We start from the raw sequence: 19712 nt of genomic DNA, 5'->3' as shown, positions 1-19712 counted from the left end.
GTGACAGTGAGTCATCAGCTGGGAGACAGGCCCATTCCCCCCCCCCGTGTTTTTAAGGACCCCCAAACCCATGCACTGCAGGGCAGTCTCAGTGGACCGGGCCCCGCCTAGCCCTGCATGTCCTGTCTGGTTCCTGACTTAGGGCTGGAGTTGGTGCTACTGCTCGGATCAGAAAGTAAGAGGGTCCCTGTAGTCAATGCTGTTTGGGTTGATGATTTAATTGAACCACATTTAATAATTTTCTTTTAGGCCCATTCACTCTACTTTCCTACTTTGTTATTTTATATGAGCAAACTCTAATGTCTAGTCAGCCTTTTTAAAGAGGTATCCTCTGATTAAAGCTCAGTGCTGTTTAAATTGGGGGAAATGTGGCAGATAAGACCCCAGGGCTCCGAGGCAGCCCAGCCTCATTACTTTATACCAGGCTCATCGATTGTTTCGGGGCTGCTTGCATGTCCCAGGAGCCCGGACAGACCACTGAAAGCTCCCAGAAGGCCGGTGTGGCATCCTCTGATTGCTGTCAGTCCTGCTATGACACTTCCACCTTCCCTGGGTGACCAGCCTTTAGGGCCCGGTGCCTCAGTGCTGCCAAGGGTCAGGCCAGAGAGGAGTAAGGAATGTGGAATGGGCACCCCTGGAGAAAGATTTAGAGAGGGGCCAGAGGTTGGGGGTGGGGTAGGACCAGCAGTGAGGGCTGATTGAAACCAGCTTGTAGGGTAGCAGCCATTGAGTGGTGGTGAAGTGCTTTCCATACCTCACACCGTGGAAATGTCAAATAGTAAGAGCCTCTGGGTTGTATTGGACATTCATGTTCATTCCCACAAAAAGGTTAAATTTATTTTGCTTTCAAGCCCAGAGAGGGAGAAGTGGAGTCAAGGTGGCCAGTTCTTGGTTATAATCCTGCTTTGGATCCCCAGCAGCAGTCAGAATCTTGTGCTGGTGGCCGATCACTTCTGGGAGGTGCCCTGCCATGTGTAGTAAACATGGGGAGCCCAGGTGCCATGGGCCCACTGAGCCTGCCCTCCACCCTCTACCCTCCACTCCCTGCGGCTGGGACAGCTCCAGCCAAGCGCTGCTGGGCCCCATGGGCCACCAGCTCTGATCCAGACGACATTCCAATTTCTGTTCCTCATGCTTTGGAAAGAAGAAATCTATTTGTCTCTGCTCGGGGCCCTGCTCTGATAACCGGGGGCAAACCTCCGCCCTGCTCTGTTTTCTCATTTTCCTCCAACTTAGCAGCAGGTCCTGGGAGACCCTCGCATGAGCGTCGGGCTGTTTGATGTGTCAGTCTTCTGACACAGAGCGACAGCCTCCCTGCTCTTGGCTCGGTGCTCACATTAGGCCCAGGGCCCCTGCACTTGATAGTTGTAACTCTTTTCATTTGTCATTTGGAAGTGACAAGTGCTCATCTTGTTGAGCCTCTGGCTGGAGCTCTCAAGACCCCTGGCCTTTTGTATGAGTCTGTGACAGGTTTGAGCCACTGGGTGCACATAGGCCGGTGCTTGTGTGACAGGAGGCTCTGTTGGGGACACACTTTATGGGGAATGACCTGAGCCCTGGTGGCCGAGCTTCAGCAAGGTGAGGCTCCAGCCTTGGCAAACCCTCCCTGTCCCCATCTGTCCCCTCTCTTCCACCTCCCTGTTGCCTTCCTTTCCACCCCTATTCCTCCCCGCCCCTCTCTGCTTGTCTTATCCCCCCATCTCCTCCCTCTTCTCTCTCTGCTCCCCCTTCCTGCAGATCTGGAGCTGGGCACATGCACACAAGGGGTCTAGGTGAGTCTGTGAGGCATAGTTGCAGGATGGGCAAGGAGGCAAGAGAAGGGACCCTCCCCCAGGGCTTCCTCTTGGCAAAAACGCCACTCTGCTAGAGTGGCAGAGCTAGAAGAGCACATAGTAGCTGCTCCTTCCTGGCAACCAAGGGGAGGGTCAAGTGGACCCTGAGTGGATGTAGCCCTTCTCTGCACCCACATTCCTGTCTCCTCACCTGCATGTACTTCTCTGCAATTCTGCTGTAAGCTGCTGCAGGGCAGGGCCCAGCATTGTGTGGTGAAACTGCATCAATTCAGCCTTATTAGTTCAGAGCGCACAGTAATTCTGAGGATGTGGGAGATGGGACTTGATTTGAACTAAAAGTTGGAAACCATTTTGTTCTGGGCTTGCAGAATCTAAGACCATTGCCTTTTTTTAAAAAAAATCTAAAACCTTAGGAAATTAAAGGCCCTTAGCATATGCTTCCACTCCGAGTTTGACTGTTCCGACAGGATGCTCTGTTGTCAGAGAAGCCACACCCGTAACTCGGACCTCATCTTAGACATTTTCCTTAGCGGCACACAAACGTTACTGCTTGTAGGTGTAGAGTATTGGAACTGCTTCAGTGGGAAGAGGGACCCCCACCCACACATCCACCACACAAAAGACAGAACAAGATGACCCCAAATTGAAGGCTGTCTTTTTTTTACCTGCTGCTGTAACCCCTGGCACGACACTTCTCAGTAAACTGGATGACCCGGGGCCTGACCTTTTCATTCCTGAGGTGTTTCAAAGACCTCAATCCCCGTGTTCCTTTATTTATAAGTGTCTGAGTTCATTAACACAGAAAACCCTGGGGCAGCCCAGGCAGACTGTGTGAAATCTGTGGCTCCGTTAGGAGAGGAACTGGGCCTCCAGGTCCCGTTTGAGGCCGGGTGTGGGTGAAGTGCAGCTGGCCCAGGCCCACTGAGGTCTCATTGGATTCTGGGGTAGGGTAGAGGTGGGGGGTTGTTCCTTACCCTGAGTGGCCAGCTCAGGTTGCAGGTGGGGCTGGAGGGGGTCGGGGGCAGGTGACCTAGAGATGGAGTCTGAGGCCAGGCCCCAGGCACTAGGCTCTACGTGCTCCTGGCATATGTTGAGAGTTGGATTCTGGAAGCAGGAGTGGGGAGTGTGGAGCCCACCAGGCTCAGTAAAAAATGGACAGTCAGGATACCCATCTCAGTCAGCTCAGGTTACTGTAACAAAATATGGACTGGGTGGCTTAAACAGCGGCATTTATTGCTCACAGTTCTGGTGGTTGAAAGTCTGAGATCAGAGTGCCAGTGTCATCGGGTTCTGGTGAGGACTTCCTGGTTTGCAGATGGCCAGCTTCTCACTGTGTCCTCACATGCTGAGGGGTGAGGGGCCTGAGAGGGATTTGAGGTTTCTTCCTTTTCTTAAAAGGACAGCAGTCCTATAGGATAGGACCCACCCTATGACCACATTTAACCTTATTTACCTCCTAATGGCCCTGTCTCCAGATAGTGTCACATTGGGGTTCAGGACTTCAACATAGGAACTGGGGGGGGCACAGTTCAGCCCATAGGACACATCTGTGGTTGCTCTCACAGTTCACTAAAGTTGGCATGTGGGAAGCTCACCACCAAGGTCCTCAAGTTACTCTTTAAAAATCATTTTATGACTTAAATCAAGGCTGGACAAACTTTCCATAAATATTTAGTGAATATTTGGGGATTGCAGGCTATGCGGTCCTTGAGTAATTGCTCAGCTCTGCCATAGCAGCACCAATGCGACCGTAGTAGGGCAATGTGCCAAAAAAACTATTTACAAAAACAGGTGGCAGGCCAGATTTGCCCACGTTCCAGAATTTGCGCACTCTGACTGAAGTCATTTACCTGCTCGATAAAGAGATTTAGAAAGATAAATAGCACAAATTTTTTTGACTCCACAAACAGAAGAACCATGGTTGGCGTTTGACGAATGTCCTTGGCTTTTTCTAAAGATTCGTGCTCTTAATTGGGGCTTTACTGTATTCTTCACTATGTATTTTGTTTTCCTCAGATAACAGATCCATCCTAAGAACGTTTCTGTTATTTAAATGGTGCCATTGGGCGGATTTATCTTTTATCCAATCTGTCCACGATTGTTGAACAGCATGGTTAGTTTTTCGTGTGTGTGTGTGTGTGTGTGTGTGTGTGTGTGTGTGTGTTTGTGTGAGTAATGAAACAGAGAACGCTTTGTCTGGATTTTTCACTTCTTCGGGCGAGATCCCTAGGAGGGGGAGGTGAGGGACGAGTTGCTGAAAGGAGCTGTGGTCCTCATTTTGTTCAGGGCTTGTCGGAGCTGCACCTCCGCCTCTGTCTGGTTGGCAGCTGGTGTCTGCTGTCTCCAGCAGCCTGGCCTTGCTGGGGCTGCATGGGGCAATGGTAGCCAAGCCATCCGGCCCTCTTTTCCTCTGGGGGGCTGTGCAGGGGGTGGAGCTGTGCCTTCTCTCTGCTGTCACTTGAAACAGCACTTGTTCCTCCTGTGTTCAGGGAGCGTCATTGAACTCACTCTGCTGATTAATTAAACCGTTGCAGGCAGCTAGCTCCTGGAACGGTGGCGCTGTCAAGGGCTCTTTGAGGCACACTTTACAGGCTGTCAGGTCTCTCTTGATGTTAGGCACCATCTGAGAGCCAGTTTCTGCTCATGAGTGATGGGGGTGCCGAGAGGGGTGCCCATCCAGCCCCAACCCAATTGTGCCTCTTCACTCTGATGGCATCACTGGTGAACGGGGAGGGGCCACAGGTGCTGGGCCCAGCATCTTGGGATCGGGTGAGCAGGTGGGGGTCTAAGCCTTTTGTGGACAAGCCCACCCTCTGGACAGGCGGCAGGCCTGGGAGGAGACCCAGTGAAAAAGCAGCTTGTCTCAGAGCAGACTGTCAGTGGGACCCAGACCATGAACTCCACATCCCCTACCCCACCCCTCATGTCCCTGTCTCTTACCTTGACTCCTTTATCTGTCCCCAGATGCCCCACTCAGCACTAATGGAGCCACCAGCCTCTGGGCCCTGGCTGATTGGAGCAGGACTGGCCGCTCAGATTCCTCATTACTTAGTGGCTCTCAGAGCGGGAGCCCCTGCCTCTCATGGATCTGGTGTCTGAGTGCTTGATGCCTCCGTGATGGTACAGAAGGCCCTGGGGCATGCAGGGGAGCCCTCAGACCTCCTCCCCCACTGGTGCTCGATTTCTCTGTCAGAAACTAATGACATGGCCAAACCCTTGGAGGAGCCTGTCTCTGTTGTGGTGCTGACAGGGGACCGCCAAGTGGAGGAGCTGGAATGAGAGCAGCAGAGCTGTCAGCTTTAGTCAGCCCAGCAGACCCTTATGAAAACACCAGTTTTCCAGAAGGTTTGGGAGCCCTATGGGCTGGAGGGGGACAATCGATGGGGAAAACAATAGTGTGACTTACTCTCAAACTCAGTTCCTTCCCTGGGCGCTGCTCTGAGGCTGCCCTAAGGACTCGGCCACCAGCCTCTGCCTCCTGCCTGCTCCCAGCCCCTTTCCAGGATGGGCCCTGCAGGGTGGAGGCGCTCTGTGCTGCTCCTAGGCCCAAAGTGAAACAGCTCCAAGTAATGTTCCACTATGCACGTGACCCCCAAACAGAAGATGGCCAGGTAGGGGTGCTGTTGTGGGGTCTGGCATGTTCAGCCCCTGGAAGTTCCTATTAAGATGTTACCTTAGCAACTTCCTTACCCAACCTGTCAGGCTGAAACAGTAAAGGGTCTGCAGTGCCTGCACCCTGAGCTCAGCTGCTCAGTCCACAGAGGCAACTCTCACTGAGTCCTGAATCCAGTGGGCTGTCACTTCCTTCCCGTGGGATCCACAGGACCCTGCCTTCTTCCTCCTGCTTCCTCACAGGTGCCCATGCTCCCCAAGTCTCTGTCCCTAACCCGTGACAGCCCACCCCACCCAGAACCTGCACAGAGCCTCGAGAGAGGCTGTCCCCAGTGGCTTCGTCCTGGTTGGGCGAGGAAGCCAAGCCAGGCTCCAGGCCATCGGAGCAGTTGGCCCCCTGGCTTGTGTCTATGTGTCCCCTCTGTGGGTGCACGCAGGTGCTTTTTTCAATTACTTAAAGGAAAAGCAATTGCAGAGCCGCTCGATATAAATCCCTTAAGCTGCTGTTGATGGTGATGCAGGGGAGGCCATGGCCCGGCCAGGATTCTGAAGCACGGGCACCATCTGTGGTCTTGCCATCCACAGCCAAATTATACCACCAGCCTTTCTATGTTCTGCAGATTTTCATTAAATGAATTGAGTTTACTGGGAATCTCTTGGCCGTAAATATTCCCTCCCTGTCTGCATTGTGTCAGTGCTGCTCCGAGTCCAAGCTCCCACATCCAGGCTGGGAGTGGGGAGGGTGGGAAGGGGGCGCTGGGGCGGCAGGAAATGCCCCGGGACATTTTTTGCAGCCTCAGATTCGGGGTCATAAATACTTCACTGTTTCCAGAGAAAATTGAGGGGAGTTTGAAGGACTTGACAGGGCAGGGTACATAATTGCCTCATTTAATTGTTTTCCTTTCTGTTTCCTTCTTTTCCATTGAGAAAATGGCAGTGACAGCGAGAAGGTTGTAAAAGGACAGAGAGATGTGCATTTAAAATGGAGATGAGTTTTTAGCCATGGTTGGAAATGGGCTTCTCCTGAGCCTGTTTATAGAGTGGCAGGGAGAGGTCCCGGCTTGTGGGGGCTGCAGTAGGTATCCCTGAGGGGCAGCTGCCCCAAGGCCTCCTGTCACCGGTTCTCAGGACAGGCGTGTCCCCAGAAGAAGGCAAGGACTGTGCCTACTTTAGAGAAAGGCAAGTGCGGCACCCCAGGGTCAAGGTCACCCCTGAGAGCCTCTCATCCTCTGCACCCTTTTCCCGAACTTCCACACAGCTTCAGCCATTCCTGTGGAGACCCCTCTTCCAGAGCCTGTCACCCATTCTAGGGGCTGCTGTATCCTTGGGAGCCTAGACCGGAAGCCAGCAAACTGTAGCCTGTGCCAAATCTGGCCCCTGCCTCTTTTTGTAAATAAAGTTTTATAAACGCAGCCACGCCATCCTACAGTATCTCTGATGGTTCCCAGCTTCAGGGCAGAGTTGGAGGTTATAACAGAGACCATGTGGCCCACAAAGCTGAAAAGGTGATTGCTTGGCCCTTTATGGAGGTTGCCAGCCCTGCCCTAGATCAGAAGTCCCCTCCGTTTCTTCCTCCCTCTCACAGTAGGATGGTTCCCATCTGAGCTTGGCCTCATGCACAGGTAAGCGGGAGGCCAGGACCACCTGGGTTCCTCTTGCTGACAGGGCTCCCTGTTGGAGTCCGGATTCTGGGATTCTTGGCTGGCTTCTCTGGCCTCTAACGCCCCTAGGTGTCAAATGTCCCCAGGATACCTGCGGTGTGGTGCCTCCTGCACATGCCCAGCCCTGGGGCCACCACAACACTAGAACCTGGAGGGAGAGGCTCTGAGAACATGTGGTTTGTTGCAGGGTGTGGTGTTCAGAGCATAAGAAGGACTGTGTTTGAGCCTGTCCTCATCACAGGTGTTTGCCCCTTTGCTGTGGACACAGGGACCCTCCTGTTCAGGGCGGTGTCTGCTCCAGGCCACCTGGCATTTGTTCCTTGGCACCATGTGCCAGGTGTTGGACCAGAGGCTCCTATTTGGGGCGGGGGGTACAGCTTGGAAAAGGACATTCAGTGGCCTAACCTTCTCCTGGGACAGGCAGATACCACTTCCTGTCTCATGATAGACGGTCTAGTATGGGGTGGCTCGCTCTCGGGCTCAGAGGGTCTCTCCTGCCTCCCGCAGTGCACGTGCCGGAAGGACATGGTCAAGATCTCCATGGACGTCTTTGTGCGTATCCTGCAGCCAGAGCGCTATGAGCTATGGAAGCAAGGCAAGGACTTCACGGTGCTCGACCACACCAGGCCCACGGCCCTGAGCAGCCCTGAGCTCAGCACCTGGAGCACCTCCCGGGCCTCACTCAAGGCAAAGCTCCTCCGAAGGTGAGTTGCCAAGGAACTGCCCTGTGCCTGGCACTGCTGGCGACCGTAAGTGGCCCCCAACCTAGCCAGTCCCTGCTGGCAGGTGGCCTCAGGCTGTCCCCTCCCTCTCTCTCCCTCTTTTTCTTTGCTCTCCTCCTCCTCTTCTTCTGTATCTTGCTGCCTCTCAGTCGGAGTGTTTCTCAGGCCCTGACCTTTTCGAGTTTGCAGGCCTTGTAGCAGGCGGTGTCTGTGTTGTTAGACTCAGTTTCCCTCCTGCTCCTTGGCCACCAGCTCCTGGGAGGCTGACCTTTTGACCCTCCAGCCATCCGGGTCCTCTCTGGGAGAGCACATGCTGTCTCTCTTCTTCGTCTGCTTGTGGCCTTAGGTGAGAAGCCCTAGGTCTCTGTGTTGGGGCTGTTGGGCTCCTTCTTGGCTCCGAACGATGGCAGGTGCCATGCTGGAGCCGTGGGGCACAGGGGGTCCCGTACTTGGTCCATATCCTGGCCATTTCATGTTTTGACTGCTCGCTTTGGCTTTTCCGATAATGTGCTGCTCAGATTCACAATCTTGGAGTCACTGAGAGACCCGTCCTCCCAGGGACATCCTTTGCCACCCTCATTCCATCTCAGGGAGCCCCCTCCTGGCCCATGCCTTTTATGACAGAGTGGTGGCTGCCCAGCCTCGGGCCTGGCATCCATTGGGGGAGGAGAGGGTGAAGTGGCTGCATCCTCTTGCCATCAGCACCATAGTCGTGGGGGCATGGGTGGCAGGTCCGGAAAGAGGAAGAACTCGACTTCCTGCCAGGAGGGAGATAGCAGTGAGCACTGTGTCTGGGTATCACCTTGTAGCCCTGGAAGCGGCGGTCCCATTTTCCTCTCTTCTCTGGGAAACGTCAAGGCTTTCAGGGCTCTGAGCTACTCAGACAGAGTTCCAACGCACTCAGTTTTGGTGCCCAAGGAATGGTCAGCAAGTCTTCACTGCAAAAGCCACCGCAGACAGTAGGCTTTGCATAAACAGTGAATGTTGTGTGCCCCAATGGAACTATTTGTGGACTGAAATTGGAATTTTATATCACTTTCACATGTCACAGATTATTATTATTCTTTTAACTTTTTACCAGTTAAAGACGGAAACAACTTTCTTAGCTGGGGGACCACACCAGAACAGGCAGCGGGTGGATTTGGGCCTCGGGTGAGGTTTTCCAATTGTAGCCTCTTGGTCACTTCTGGCTTCTCTTGTCCCCACTGATGATGGACAGTTGGCCCCAGGGACAGGCATTGAGGAGATGGGGGCACTCGGACAGTTCCTCCCTTTGGCTGTGCCGGTTGGCGGCGCTCCCACACTCTGCAGAAGCACCCTTTAAACTCTGCACGCTCCAGAACCTTCTTCCCCGACGGGGCTGTTCTGGTTTTCGGCGCGTTTGTTTGTGAATCCAGAGTCTTTGGGCAGTCTTGGCTTCACCCACGTGTTTCCCACCCCTTGGCCTCTGCCTTTGAGAACGTTCCATCAGCCCAGAATGCTTTCACATCTGTTCCCGACAGCCCACCTGAAGGTGAGTCTCTCTTTACTGATTTCTTTTGTTGTCTGTCCTTTTGATTCCCGCTCTCCTGTGTGTTCTCACGAAAAGCAACTTCTCTCGGTGAGGCCCATCTGTGCAGCGCCTGATCCCTCCCAGCAGGGTGAGCTTGCTGAACAGAGCCCAGTGCAGCATTTGCATAACGGCTAATGGATTGTGGCTCAGTCTAATTGGTCAACAGAGCAGACTGCCAATAATTAAGCGCACATCCAGAAATGGATGGGATTAGAGGACCGGGCCCGCCAGCTATGCTTCCCTTAGCGGGAGCCTGCTGTGTGCAGAGGAAGCTTCCCACAGCCAGCTGCCCCCCTCACTCCCTGAGCCCAGCCAGCCCTCAGTAGAGGGCGCTTGGCCCGCTTGTCACGCTCTGTTCCTTTCTGGAGCGTTCCTCTCTCGTCTCAGCCTCCTCTGCTTCCGACCTGGGGAGCTGTAATATTCCGACAGAGGGATTGAATAACAAATTAAGTCGTGTCCCCAAGGATATAATTTTCTTTAAAGCTTTCAGTATGTAAAATAAGACAGATCCTCCCCCCCCCTTTTTTTTAAATCATAGAGGGGGCTTTCTCTGTAAAGGTTGATTGAGGGACTGACATTTCAAATCCCAAGACTGCTACCCTCAACCTGAGAGTCAGTGACTCTCACAATTGCCTGTACCTTTCTCTCCTGGCCCAGTGCCCACAACACATGGTCGTCCTGCCCCTGCCCCTCATCTCCACTGAGGGGGGTGCTCCCCTGAGCCTCAGAGAGTTTGTTTTGAGGGAAGGGCGGCTTGGGCTAAATAGGGGTAGGGCCAAATGTGGCTTCAAGACCAGGGTTGTGTGTCTCCTCCCCTCAACTGTCCCCTGCACCCCTGCACTGTGGACACTTAGGCTCATCATTCTCTGTGGGGGCCCCTTTGGGCACTGTAGGGTGTTGAGCAGCATCTGCGCCCCCTCCTAGTCAATGCCAGGAGCTCCCCAGTCCCAGTCCTAATGGCCAAAGATGTCCTAGGCAGCACCCAGTGTCCCTGGTTGGAAACCCTGCCCTAGGCAGAGGTGGTGGCATCAAAGTGGACTCCATGTCCATCTGCTGTCCCCCTGCAGCTTCGCCTTGTCCTTTGGCCCTGCAACTTCTCCCTGGTCCCTGCTCAGACCAAGACCAACCCAGCCAGGTCCCCCCCCTCACCCCTACATGGAGGGTCCAGCCTTCCTGACAGCCCCCCACACTGAGCCCCACATGTCATCTTAGAGCACTTGGCCTCTCCAGGAGAGAATGATCTCGTCACCCTCCCTCGGGTTTATCTTCCATGCCTAAATTTTGCTGAATGCACTGACCCTCCCCCATGACAAACGGGGCACAAAGCTGGGACTTCTTGCTCCCGGCTGTGTGGCCTCTTCGGCCCTCACCACCAGGTGGGATCCTGCTTTGCTGGCACAGGCCATCATAGAGTCTGGCGCCTCTCCCAGGCCCGGTCTCTGCCAGCCTCCCCTCCTCCCATTCCTACCCGCAGCCCGTCTCCATGTGCAGATTGTCTTTTCCTCCCGCCTCCTTGTTACTTCCAACGAGAACATCAAGAAACACAGCCCATTGACCACATGTTGCAGCAGGTGTGCATTCAGCTTGCTGCACACATGCTAGTGGAACATCTGAGCTGCCACCACCATGCTAGTGCAGAGAGGAGATGTGCTTCCTCACCAGGACCCAGGGTTCCCGTCCATTCCAGCCCCTGCTAGCTCCACTGGCTGTGACCTCCAGCTACCCATGCCATCCATGGGGGAAGCCACCAGCTGAGTGTGGCCAAGAGCCCCCTGGCCCTGCTGGCCCACCCGCACCACCTCTCACCACCTCTCGGATCACCATGGAAATGAGGAGCCAGGAGCAGCTCCAGCACCCGCTTTGATGCCTCCTGACTAGACACTGGACACCATTGAGCCTCTGACCCTACTCTTGCCAGGGTTGCCCTGGCGACTTACTGAATGTTTCCTAAATTGTTCTTCCCCAGAACACCCTCAGCAATTTCTCAGAGGCAAAAAGCCTCCAGGCGCCACACACCCACTTGTCTATGTGGGCAGGGAGTAGTAGGAGGAGAGGGGCACATGTCCTGGGTCCGGGTGAAGGGGAGAAGGGCCCTGGGGTACAGAGCTCACAGCCTCTTGCACCCTGACCCAGGTGCTGCGCTGGCACCAATAGCCTTGGATGCTCCAAACTCCCTCTGGGTAAAAGCTGGTCCTGTGAGGGTTGACAGTCCTGCCTTAGGGGACAGAGGGATTGTGTGCTTGGGGCCCCTCGGTTCCCAAGCCCAGAGCCACTCTGAGCCCACTGCATAAGGTGGGGCCCATGGGGAGCCCCCGCTCTGCCTCTCCTGCCATTTAGGTTCCAAGGACACCCACTTCCATCTTGGAAATATTAGTACAGGTATTTGGACTCAGTTCCAATATTTGGTTTGTATAAACTTAACTAAGTAACGTCCAGTTAAGCCTGACAAAGTGCTCATTTATCTTCATCCTCTCCTGAAATGCCACTAAAATGACTGTAAAGGAGTGACAAATGGCAAAGGGGGCCAACTGAGCAGCCCCAGCAGGCTTGGAAAAGGAGGAAAGGATGGCCAACGGGTACCTGGCTGCAGCACAGAGGAGGCTCAGTTCAAGGGCTAGTTTGTGCTGAGGAACTTTGGAAAAGCATAGGATTCCAGATGTGGGCACCTCCTGCGACAGCACCAAGGTGGGCTGCAGGCCAGTGTGTAAGGAACTGCTGGGCTGGGGGCACCCCCCACTCCACCCTAACTCCCACCAGAGGACGGTGGCCCTGCTGCCTGGTGAGGTCAAGCCTGGGTGGTTCTGGGCCAGAGGGAGGGGCCTTCCTGAAGGTGAGGTTGTGGGAGCCTGGCTGCCAGCCCCACATGCCTCTAACCCCAAGGCCAGAGACTGTAAGGGTCCTCTCTCGGTCACAGAATAGCCCAACAGAGCAAAGCTATTGGTTCCGATGTTGGGGGTCCCCCTTGAAATGACTGGACTCCTGCCCTCTCCATCCCCTTCAGCAAGCCCTGCTCACCCATGCATAGCCACCAACAACCTTCTTAGTCCCTCACACAACTCAGCCAGGGGTCCCTAAACCTCTGAGAAAACTCATTGGAAGACAGAGAGTGTCTCAAACAAAAGGGAAATGCAAAAAGAGATGAGGCAAGGAGCAAGAAAGTTCACCTTCTGTGCATTTATGATAGAAGCACCTGTTGTTATAAAAAGAAACATGTAGGAAAGAGATGGCTCTTGGACATTTAAAATGAGAGCAAAGAAGCCCAGCTGGTGTGGCTCAGTGGTGGAGTGTTGACCCATGAATCAGGAAGTCACGGTTCCATTCGGTCAGGGCACATGCCCCGGGTTACGGGCTCAATCCCCAGTAGGGGGTGTGCAGGAGGCAGCTGATCAGTGATTCCCTCATCATTAATGTTTCTCTCTCCCTCTCCCTCTTTGAAATCAATAAAAATACTTTTAAAATAAAAAAATAAAATGAGAGCAAAGAAAACACAAGAGAGGGTTGGAGGATAGCTTGGGAAAACTCCTAGAGGGCAGGACAGAAAGATCAGAGGCTCAGTCGAGGAACTCCAGCCTCTACTAGGAGTTTTAAGAAAAGAGAAAAGAACGATTCGTAAGAACCAAAGACGTTTTCAGATTACAGAGCCTGGTACGGGGTGAGGATTGTATGCACCTCGGAATATCACAGCTCTTCGGTTAAACAGAAGGTTTCCAGCTTCGGGAGTGAATAAACATGTCAACATAAAGAACAAGGGACCCAAATGGCATTGGACTTGGCGATCATAATGCTACAAGCTAATAGACAAAAAGGACGAGGCCTTAGAAGTATGTACCTAGTGAAATTACCAACTAAATATGTGTGAGAGGAATAGGATCTTTTTAGACATGCAGGGTCCCAGGTTTTCCCTCCTTTCTGAGAAAGCTAAAGGGTGTGCTCTAGCTAAGCAATGGCATCAGCCAGGAAAGACACAGAACCAGGGAAACCAAATCCGATCCAGGAGAATCCAAACCAATTTCAACGTAAGGATGCCAGGGAGGTGTGTGTGGTGACCTGAGTAGGAGACCACACCAGAGCTTGGAGATAACCAGGGAGGCCAAGCATCTAAGAGAGGAACAGTTACTCTAGGAAGAGCGAACAAAGCCTGCAGTGCAGGCAGCATGGATGAGCAATATTTACAGTCAGTAAAATGTCAAACGTGGAATTTCACCACAACCGAAGATGGTGGCAGATTCAGGCAGAGAAGCTGGTGGATGTGGAAGCAGGAAGCATAGCCACACCCTGAGTGGTAACTAAGAGCCTGTTGGTAACTATGCAAAGGAAGCCAAACCAAAAAAATTAAAAAATAAAAAGGAAGCAGCGTGGGGGAGACACATGGAAGTAACTAAGAGAAGAAACAGCTAGAAGAGAGGAGGGTCTCGTGTCTGGGGAGCAGCCCGGTGGATGCTGTTATGTTGGAATATGATTAGGATGTGCCTGGTGGATGTCTCTCCCCCCACCCCACCCCACTTTGTGGCAAATTGGCCACAGATTCTTCCTGTGTTAGTCTCCCAGCTTATGTACTCACAAAATGTGTATTTCTTTGTGTGCTGACATTCATCTTGCCTTCTCTCTGCAGTAGGGCGTAGCCCTCTGCTTAAGTCTGTCCACCTAGTTCCAGCCATTCTGGGGGTCTCCGTATTGGGGGGGTGACCAGTGGTGCTGGGGGGCCTCAGAGCTCTGAGGCTGATGGAGTGTAGGGGGATGAGGGAGACCTGGCTCTCTGGACAGATAGGGCCCCAATGGGGACACTCCCGGTCAGCCCTAGGATTGGGGGGGCAGGGCCAGAAGTGCCAGCCCTGGGGTGGGGTGAGAAGGGACCGAGGGGCTGGGCAGCTACGGGAAGCCGAGGCCAGGTGAGTTGGTGGGAGGAGGGTACCCCTCTACTGGGTGTGGGGCCAGCGTGGGGGTTCGCTTTGGCCACTCAGCCTGGCAGCCCTGTGGCCCCACATCATTTCTAGACGTGGAGAGAAGCCCCTCCTCAGGTGACAGCTGGTGACAAAAGCCAGCTACATCTACCGCCAGGTCTTGGGGCTCGCCACCCGTTTCACTGTGGGGCCATACCTGGCATTTCCCAAACTGACCCGGTGCGGATTCGCTGGTGGCTCTGCTGTGGTGGGGAGCATCTCTGGCTCCTGTGTCCCCTTCCGCCCCTGCCCTATCCCCTTCACAGTGACCCTTGCACGCCATGCTGTGTGTGATGCCATGCCTCTGCCCATGTTGCTCAATCCCCACCGAATGCTCCCTGCCTTTCACCTTTGGTCATGGGGTGATTCATGCTGCAAACATCAAGTGGCGCTTGTCACGTGCCCACTGTGCTCGGGAGATGGAGCAGCAGAGACTAGGGCCCTTGAGTTAGGCAGCCAAGCCATGATAACAACCAGCCAAGGTTAGTGTTAGAAGACAGGAGGGGCGCCCCAGAAGCCACATGGAGAGCAGGGGTGGGCTGGGGAGGCAGCAAGGAGGCTGTCAGGTCCCAGGTGGGAGGTAGGGGTCCTGGTGTCAGGAGCCCTCGGGGCTTGCCTGGGCTCCTACCCTTCCCTGCTCAGATAGCCCTGCTTCTGCTGGGTGAATGTTGGTCCTTGGAGGTGTGGCTGCCATGGGGACCCCCAAAGGGTCTTCATATCTGAGTCTGACCTCCCTGGGGCCACAGGAGAATTCATGGACAAGGGAAGCTGCAGCCAGCACCTCTCTTGGAAACGTCAACATTCTCCGGTTGCAGACTGGGATAGATGAAAAGGTAGTGGGGTCTGGTCATGAAGCCTGGAGCCGGCGGCCATGTGGGAGGGCATCACCCCTGTTCTCTGTTAGTGCCCTGCCCAAGGCTGGGCCTCTCCACACACCTGCCTCTGCCTGAGCTCCTGGGGTACTACATGCCTCCTGTCCGTCTAAAAGCTGTGCTGTTCCCTCCCAGAAGGCTCCAGGACCCTGTTTCCCAGAACCCCTACAGGGGTGCCTGGCACTAATCTGAGGTCCACCCCCTTTGTTGCTTTCTTTTCTTCCTTTTTAACCCAATTCTCTCTCCTTTTCACTAAGAAGCCGTAGCTAAGCCTCAGCTTGAATTCTCACTGTGGGTGAGGTTCGCCTCCACCATCCCCAGGACTGTTAGACCCTGAGCCGAGCTGGATGTGGGGACCCGACATCCCACTGGCCCGGGCCCTGACCTGGAGGCAGGTGACAGGGCAAAGAGGGCCATGGGTGCAGGTTGTTCCCTGGGTGTGGAGCTCCGGAGTGTGGAGTGGCGCACGGGGAGCCCTACGGAAGCAGGCGCCGAAGTCGAGGCCTTAGATGAGGCGTCGTGGGGAGTTAACACCAGTCCTAGAGAAAAACTCCCTGACATTTACATTCTAGACAAATTAGTCTGAAAGAAAGCAGACACTGGAAAAAGACTGAGGAGGAGAGGAAACCAAATCTAGAGAGGAAGAAAGAGCAGAGCAAAAAGCCGGGCCTGTCGTAAGTGCACCTTTTGTTTTGTTTGTCGTCTAGGCATTTTCCACTAGCTGCTGTTTCCATTGGGCTCATGCTCCCTGTCCCTCCCACCCCCACCACACAGGGGCTCCTGGAGCCCAGGTTCATCCAGTCATCCCGTCTCCAGCTGTCATCAGCACCCGCTTTGACATGGCCCCATCATCCCATTGCCCTCCCCACCCCTCCCAGGCCTCTCTCCCTCCACCACCCCTGCCCTGGCCCCTGGAGCCACCTCCTGAAGGTCCCCTGTCCCCTGTTCCCTGATTCTGGTTGTGGAGGCTCCGTACTGCCGAGCACAGACTTGGGGCTCTCCCCTCTGCTGTTTCACCTCCTTTCTGATGACTCCCCCTCTCCAGGTCTCACCGGAAACGCAGTCAGCCCAAGAAGCCCAAGCCAGAAGACCCCAAGTTGCTCGGGGAGGGGGCGGCTGGGGCGGCTCCTCCCGAGGAGACCGGTGGTAGTGCGAAAGAGGAGGCTGCACAGGAGGCGGATCCCGAGGACGAGGAGGAGGATCCCCAGCTGCCACCGCAGGGCCGGGAGGCAGAGGGCACAGAAGGTCAGTTACAGCGGGCGGGGAGGCCGGGCCTGGTGCCCACGCCGACTCCTTCCTGACCCCGGCCGGTGGAAAGAGCCAGCTTCGCTCTGGCTACAGGGTTTCTGCTCTTTAAGAACCCATTTCATGTGCTTTCCTGGCTGGGTGAGGCATTTCATAAGACATGTACGTTCTAGGGGTGCTGTGAAAAGCCCCTCTTCTCCCAGAAACTGAAGAGAGGCGGTCTCAGTCCACTTGGGCTGTTCTCACAGAACACCACAGCCCAGGCAGCTTAAAAACAGCAGCCTCCTGGTTCTAGAGGCAGGGAGTTGAGATCGGGGTGCTGTGTGGCCGGGTCCTGGTGAGGCCCTCTTCCAGGTCGCAGATGGCTGCCTTCACGCTGTGTCCACACGTGGAGGAGCAGCGAGCTCTGCGGCCTCTGCTGTCAGGGCACCGATCCAGTTAATGAAGATCCTGCTCTCATGACCCGATTACATCCCATAGGCCCCATCTCTTGAGACCATCACCTCGGGGGGTAGGTTTCAACATAATGCATCTTGGGGGACATTCAGCCACAGCAGAGCCTGCCCATCGTGAAAGTGGCCAGATGTTGGTGAGCCTGTGCTAGGGCTGTGGTGGAGTGTCTCAGAAACATACCCTTCACACAGCACAGGACCATGTTAGCCATGGAACATTAGTGTGTGTTTTAAAGGTTCCCACTCCCATGTTTTACAGCATTTCCTTTTCTTTTTTATAGCTCGTTTCATTTTTCTAATTTATAGCTTTAGCTACTCCCACGTTTGCACATAGCAGCTGCTCCCAGGGTAGAGGAGGGGCCTCTCCTCTCTGGCCCCTTCCAGGCTCCGGGCAATAATGGGGCCCGGATGGTGATTGCCTGGGGGTCGTGCCTCAGGCCCTGGTCACAGGCCATAGTCACCGGAGGGTTCTGCTTGGGTCCTCAGTTCCCCTCTTGATGTCTGTGTCTTGGGACGTGTGAGCTCAGCACGGCCCTGCCTATTTCAGCATCGTGTGCTCACTAGGATGTGGCATCCAAGATGACTATCCATACGTCACAGTTGGAGACGTTCCTGGACGTACCCACAGGCCGATGCTGGGGTTCCCAGTTAGGAAGTGACTGTCCCCTGGCTGGCAAGTGAGTGTCTCTGAGGGGGACCCTCAGGTACTCACAAGGGGAAGAGCAGAGGTAGCCTCAAATGTCGGGGGGCACGTGCACAATGTCCTGTTTACTTACAGTTCAGAAAACTCGCCAGCTGGACAGTGGGTTGTTGAGGGAGCAGTTGAGTCGGCTTAGGCTGCCTAACGAAGCACCGAGATGGGCTACGGGGGCTTCAAAAACAGTTTCTCGTCTCACGGATTTGGAGGCCAGAAGCCCATGATTCAAGGTGTTGGCAGACCTGGTTCCTTCTGAGGCCTCTCTCCTTGGCTTGTAGATGCCGTCTTTGCATTCACATGGCGTTCTCCCTGTGCCAGCATCTCTGCCCTAATGTCCCTGTCATGAGGACACCAGACACATTGGATTAGGGCCTTCCTAATGACCTCACCTGAGTTCATGCCATCTGCAGTGACTCTAAATAAGGCCACATTCTGGGGCACTGGGAGTAGGACTTCAATATAGGATTTGGGGTGTGAGGACATAATTCAGCCCATAATAGAGAATAAACTCACGAAAACCAAGAGAGAGAAGCCTTGGGTTACTCCTGGGGGCTCCCTGAGTGGGGGTGGGGGGTCTGGGAGGGGCGCATGGTGTCACGTGCCATGGTCCTTCAGGCCTGGCACTGGCGTTGTGTGTGCTCCTGGACGTAAGAATATGAATGAACACGCACGTTCTGTAAGGCAGTTGGGTGGTCGAGCTTGGGTTGTGATGGTTAATAATGAGCTCTCCGAGGTGGGCCCCGGGACCTAGGGCCTCATGATGGGGGGCTGCTTCCCCAGCTGGCTGCCTAAACAGGAGGTTTCGTGTCCCTTGAGAGTAAAACATGCGCTATGGGTGAAACCACAAGCCACGTGGAGGGGCATGTGGAGGACACATGCTCTCCTTACCAGTTGTTGTATTCACTCCCCTTCCCCTCAACAGTCTCACCCCAGGACCCCTGGGCCTTTTCCCAAAGGGCTTCAGGGTCTGCATTGCAGGGATGGTCACAGTGTCATTATGGTGTCATGTGGCCAGGCCTCGGTGCAATCCTCCAGGACTGTGGCTTTCATGGTTTCCAGCGGCACGTGGACCCCAGCAAGGATGGGGCCGTTTCCGGGGTGGTGTGTCTGCTCGGGGCTGAGAGTGGTCCCCAGTGTTCAGCACCCACCTTGTCCCTGTCCCGTGACAGAGCCCTGTTCCCAAGGAGGAGGAGTTGGGTTGTGTGTGTGTGTGTGGGGGGTGTTTTTCTAGAAAGGAAGTGGTCCCCTGGGGGCACCGGATGTGGCTGCCACTGCTAGAGAGCCTCCTGGGAGCCATCTCTTGAGCCTTTGGTGGGAAGACAACTCTGAACACATCAAATAAGTGTTTGCAGTCAGGGGTGACAGCAAACACATCAGGGAATGAGTAGAAGGTTTTAAAGTGGTTTCCAGACTTCCTTTAATACCATCTTAATGTCCCTAAAAGCTGTAAGTGCTAAGGATCATGTCAGGTGTGAGCAATAATTTTGTGTTTGCAAAGGGAGACCATTTGCTGTTGCTCTGACAGCATCTGGGTGCTGGAGGGGCAGGAGGAAGCCCCCGGGGGTGGGAGGGACCCTGGGCTGGCTGATGGGGCCCTAGGGCCTGGGAGGCTGCTTCCCAGCTGCAGGTGTCCCCCTCTGCACCTGCCGCTGGGTGGTCTGGGAAGAGCTGCTGCCCTGGGAAGGACCAGCAGCCTCTCTCTGTCCTCCACGCCCATGCCCACCCCTCCCCAAGGCAGAAGGCAGGAAGGCAGCCGTGTCAATCCTGGTTTGCCTGGACAGCAGGGGCTCCTTTCTCCTGCCTGGCCGTGGCCATGTCACAGTGCTCTGGCCCCACCTGTAGTTGGGCACGGCCTTTCTCACCATTTGAGAGATAGGGCAGCAGGGACAGTGCCAAGACCCAGGAGGGCTGGTCCCACCACAGTGCCATACACTCCTAGGCAGAGCATGCAGCCAGAGGGACCCACCCTGAGACCTCCCAGGGTCTCGAGGAGACAGGAGCACCCTGTGAGCAGTATGCGCTGTGGGCAGTTGATGGTCATGGAGCCCCTGGTTTCAGGAGTGGCCTGACAGCTTGTGACTGGCTTTAGGACAGGACAGCAAAGGCTCCTGTACCCAGCAGGAAACAGATGAGCTGGGCCTTTATGTGTCTTCACTGAGACACATA

General features: G+C 54.7%; 1 protein-coding gene across 3 annotated transcripts in view; it reads left to right on the top strand.

Moving 5' to 3' along the window:
* Positions 1 to 19712, top strand: part of KDM4B (lysine (K)-specific demethylase 4B) — a 105753-nt gene that overhangs the window by 66265 nt on the left and 19776 nt on the right. Inside the window, exons 10-12 of one of the 3 annotated variants that reach the window (XM_006754028.2) lie at positions 7574 to 7770; positions 15725 to 15826; positions 16198 to 16397. In XM_006754028.2, coding sequence (XP_006754091.1) covers positions 7574 to 7770; positions 15725 to 15826; positions 16198 to 16397 — 499 coding nt within the window. The other 2 variants (XM_006754029.2, XM_015567033.1) reach the window with 2 other exon arrangements.

Source organism: Myotis davidii, unplaced genomic scaffold, assembly GCF_000327345.1.
Source record: "Myotis davidii unplaced genomic scaffold, ASM32734v1 scaffold551, whole genome shotgun sequence".
NCBI lineage: Eukaryota > Metazoa > Chordata > Mammalia > Chiroptera > Vespertilionidae > Myotis > Myotis davidii.
This window is presented reverse-complemented; position numbering and strand designations above follow the sequence as displayed.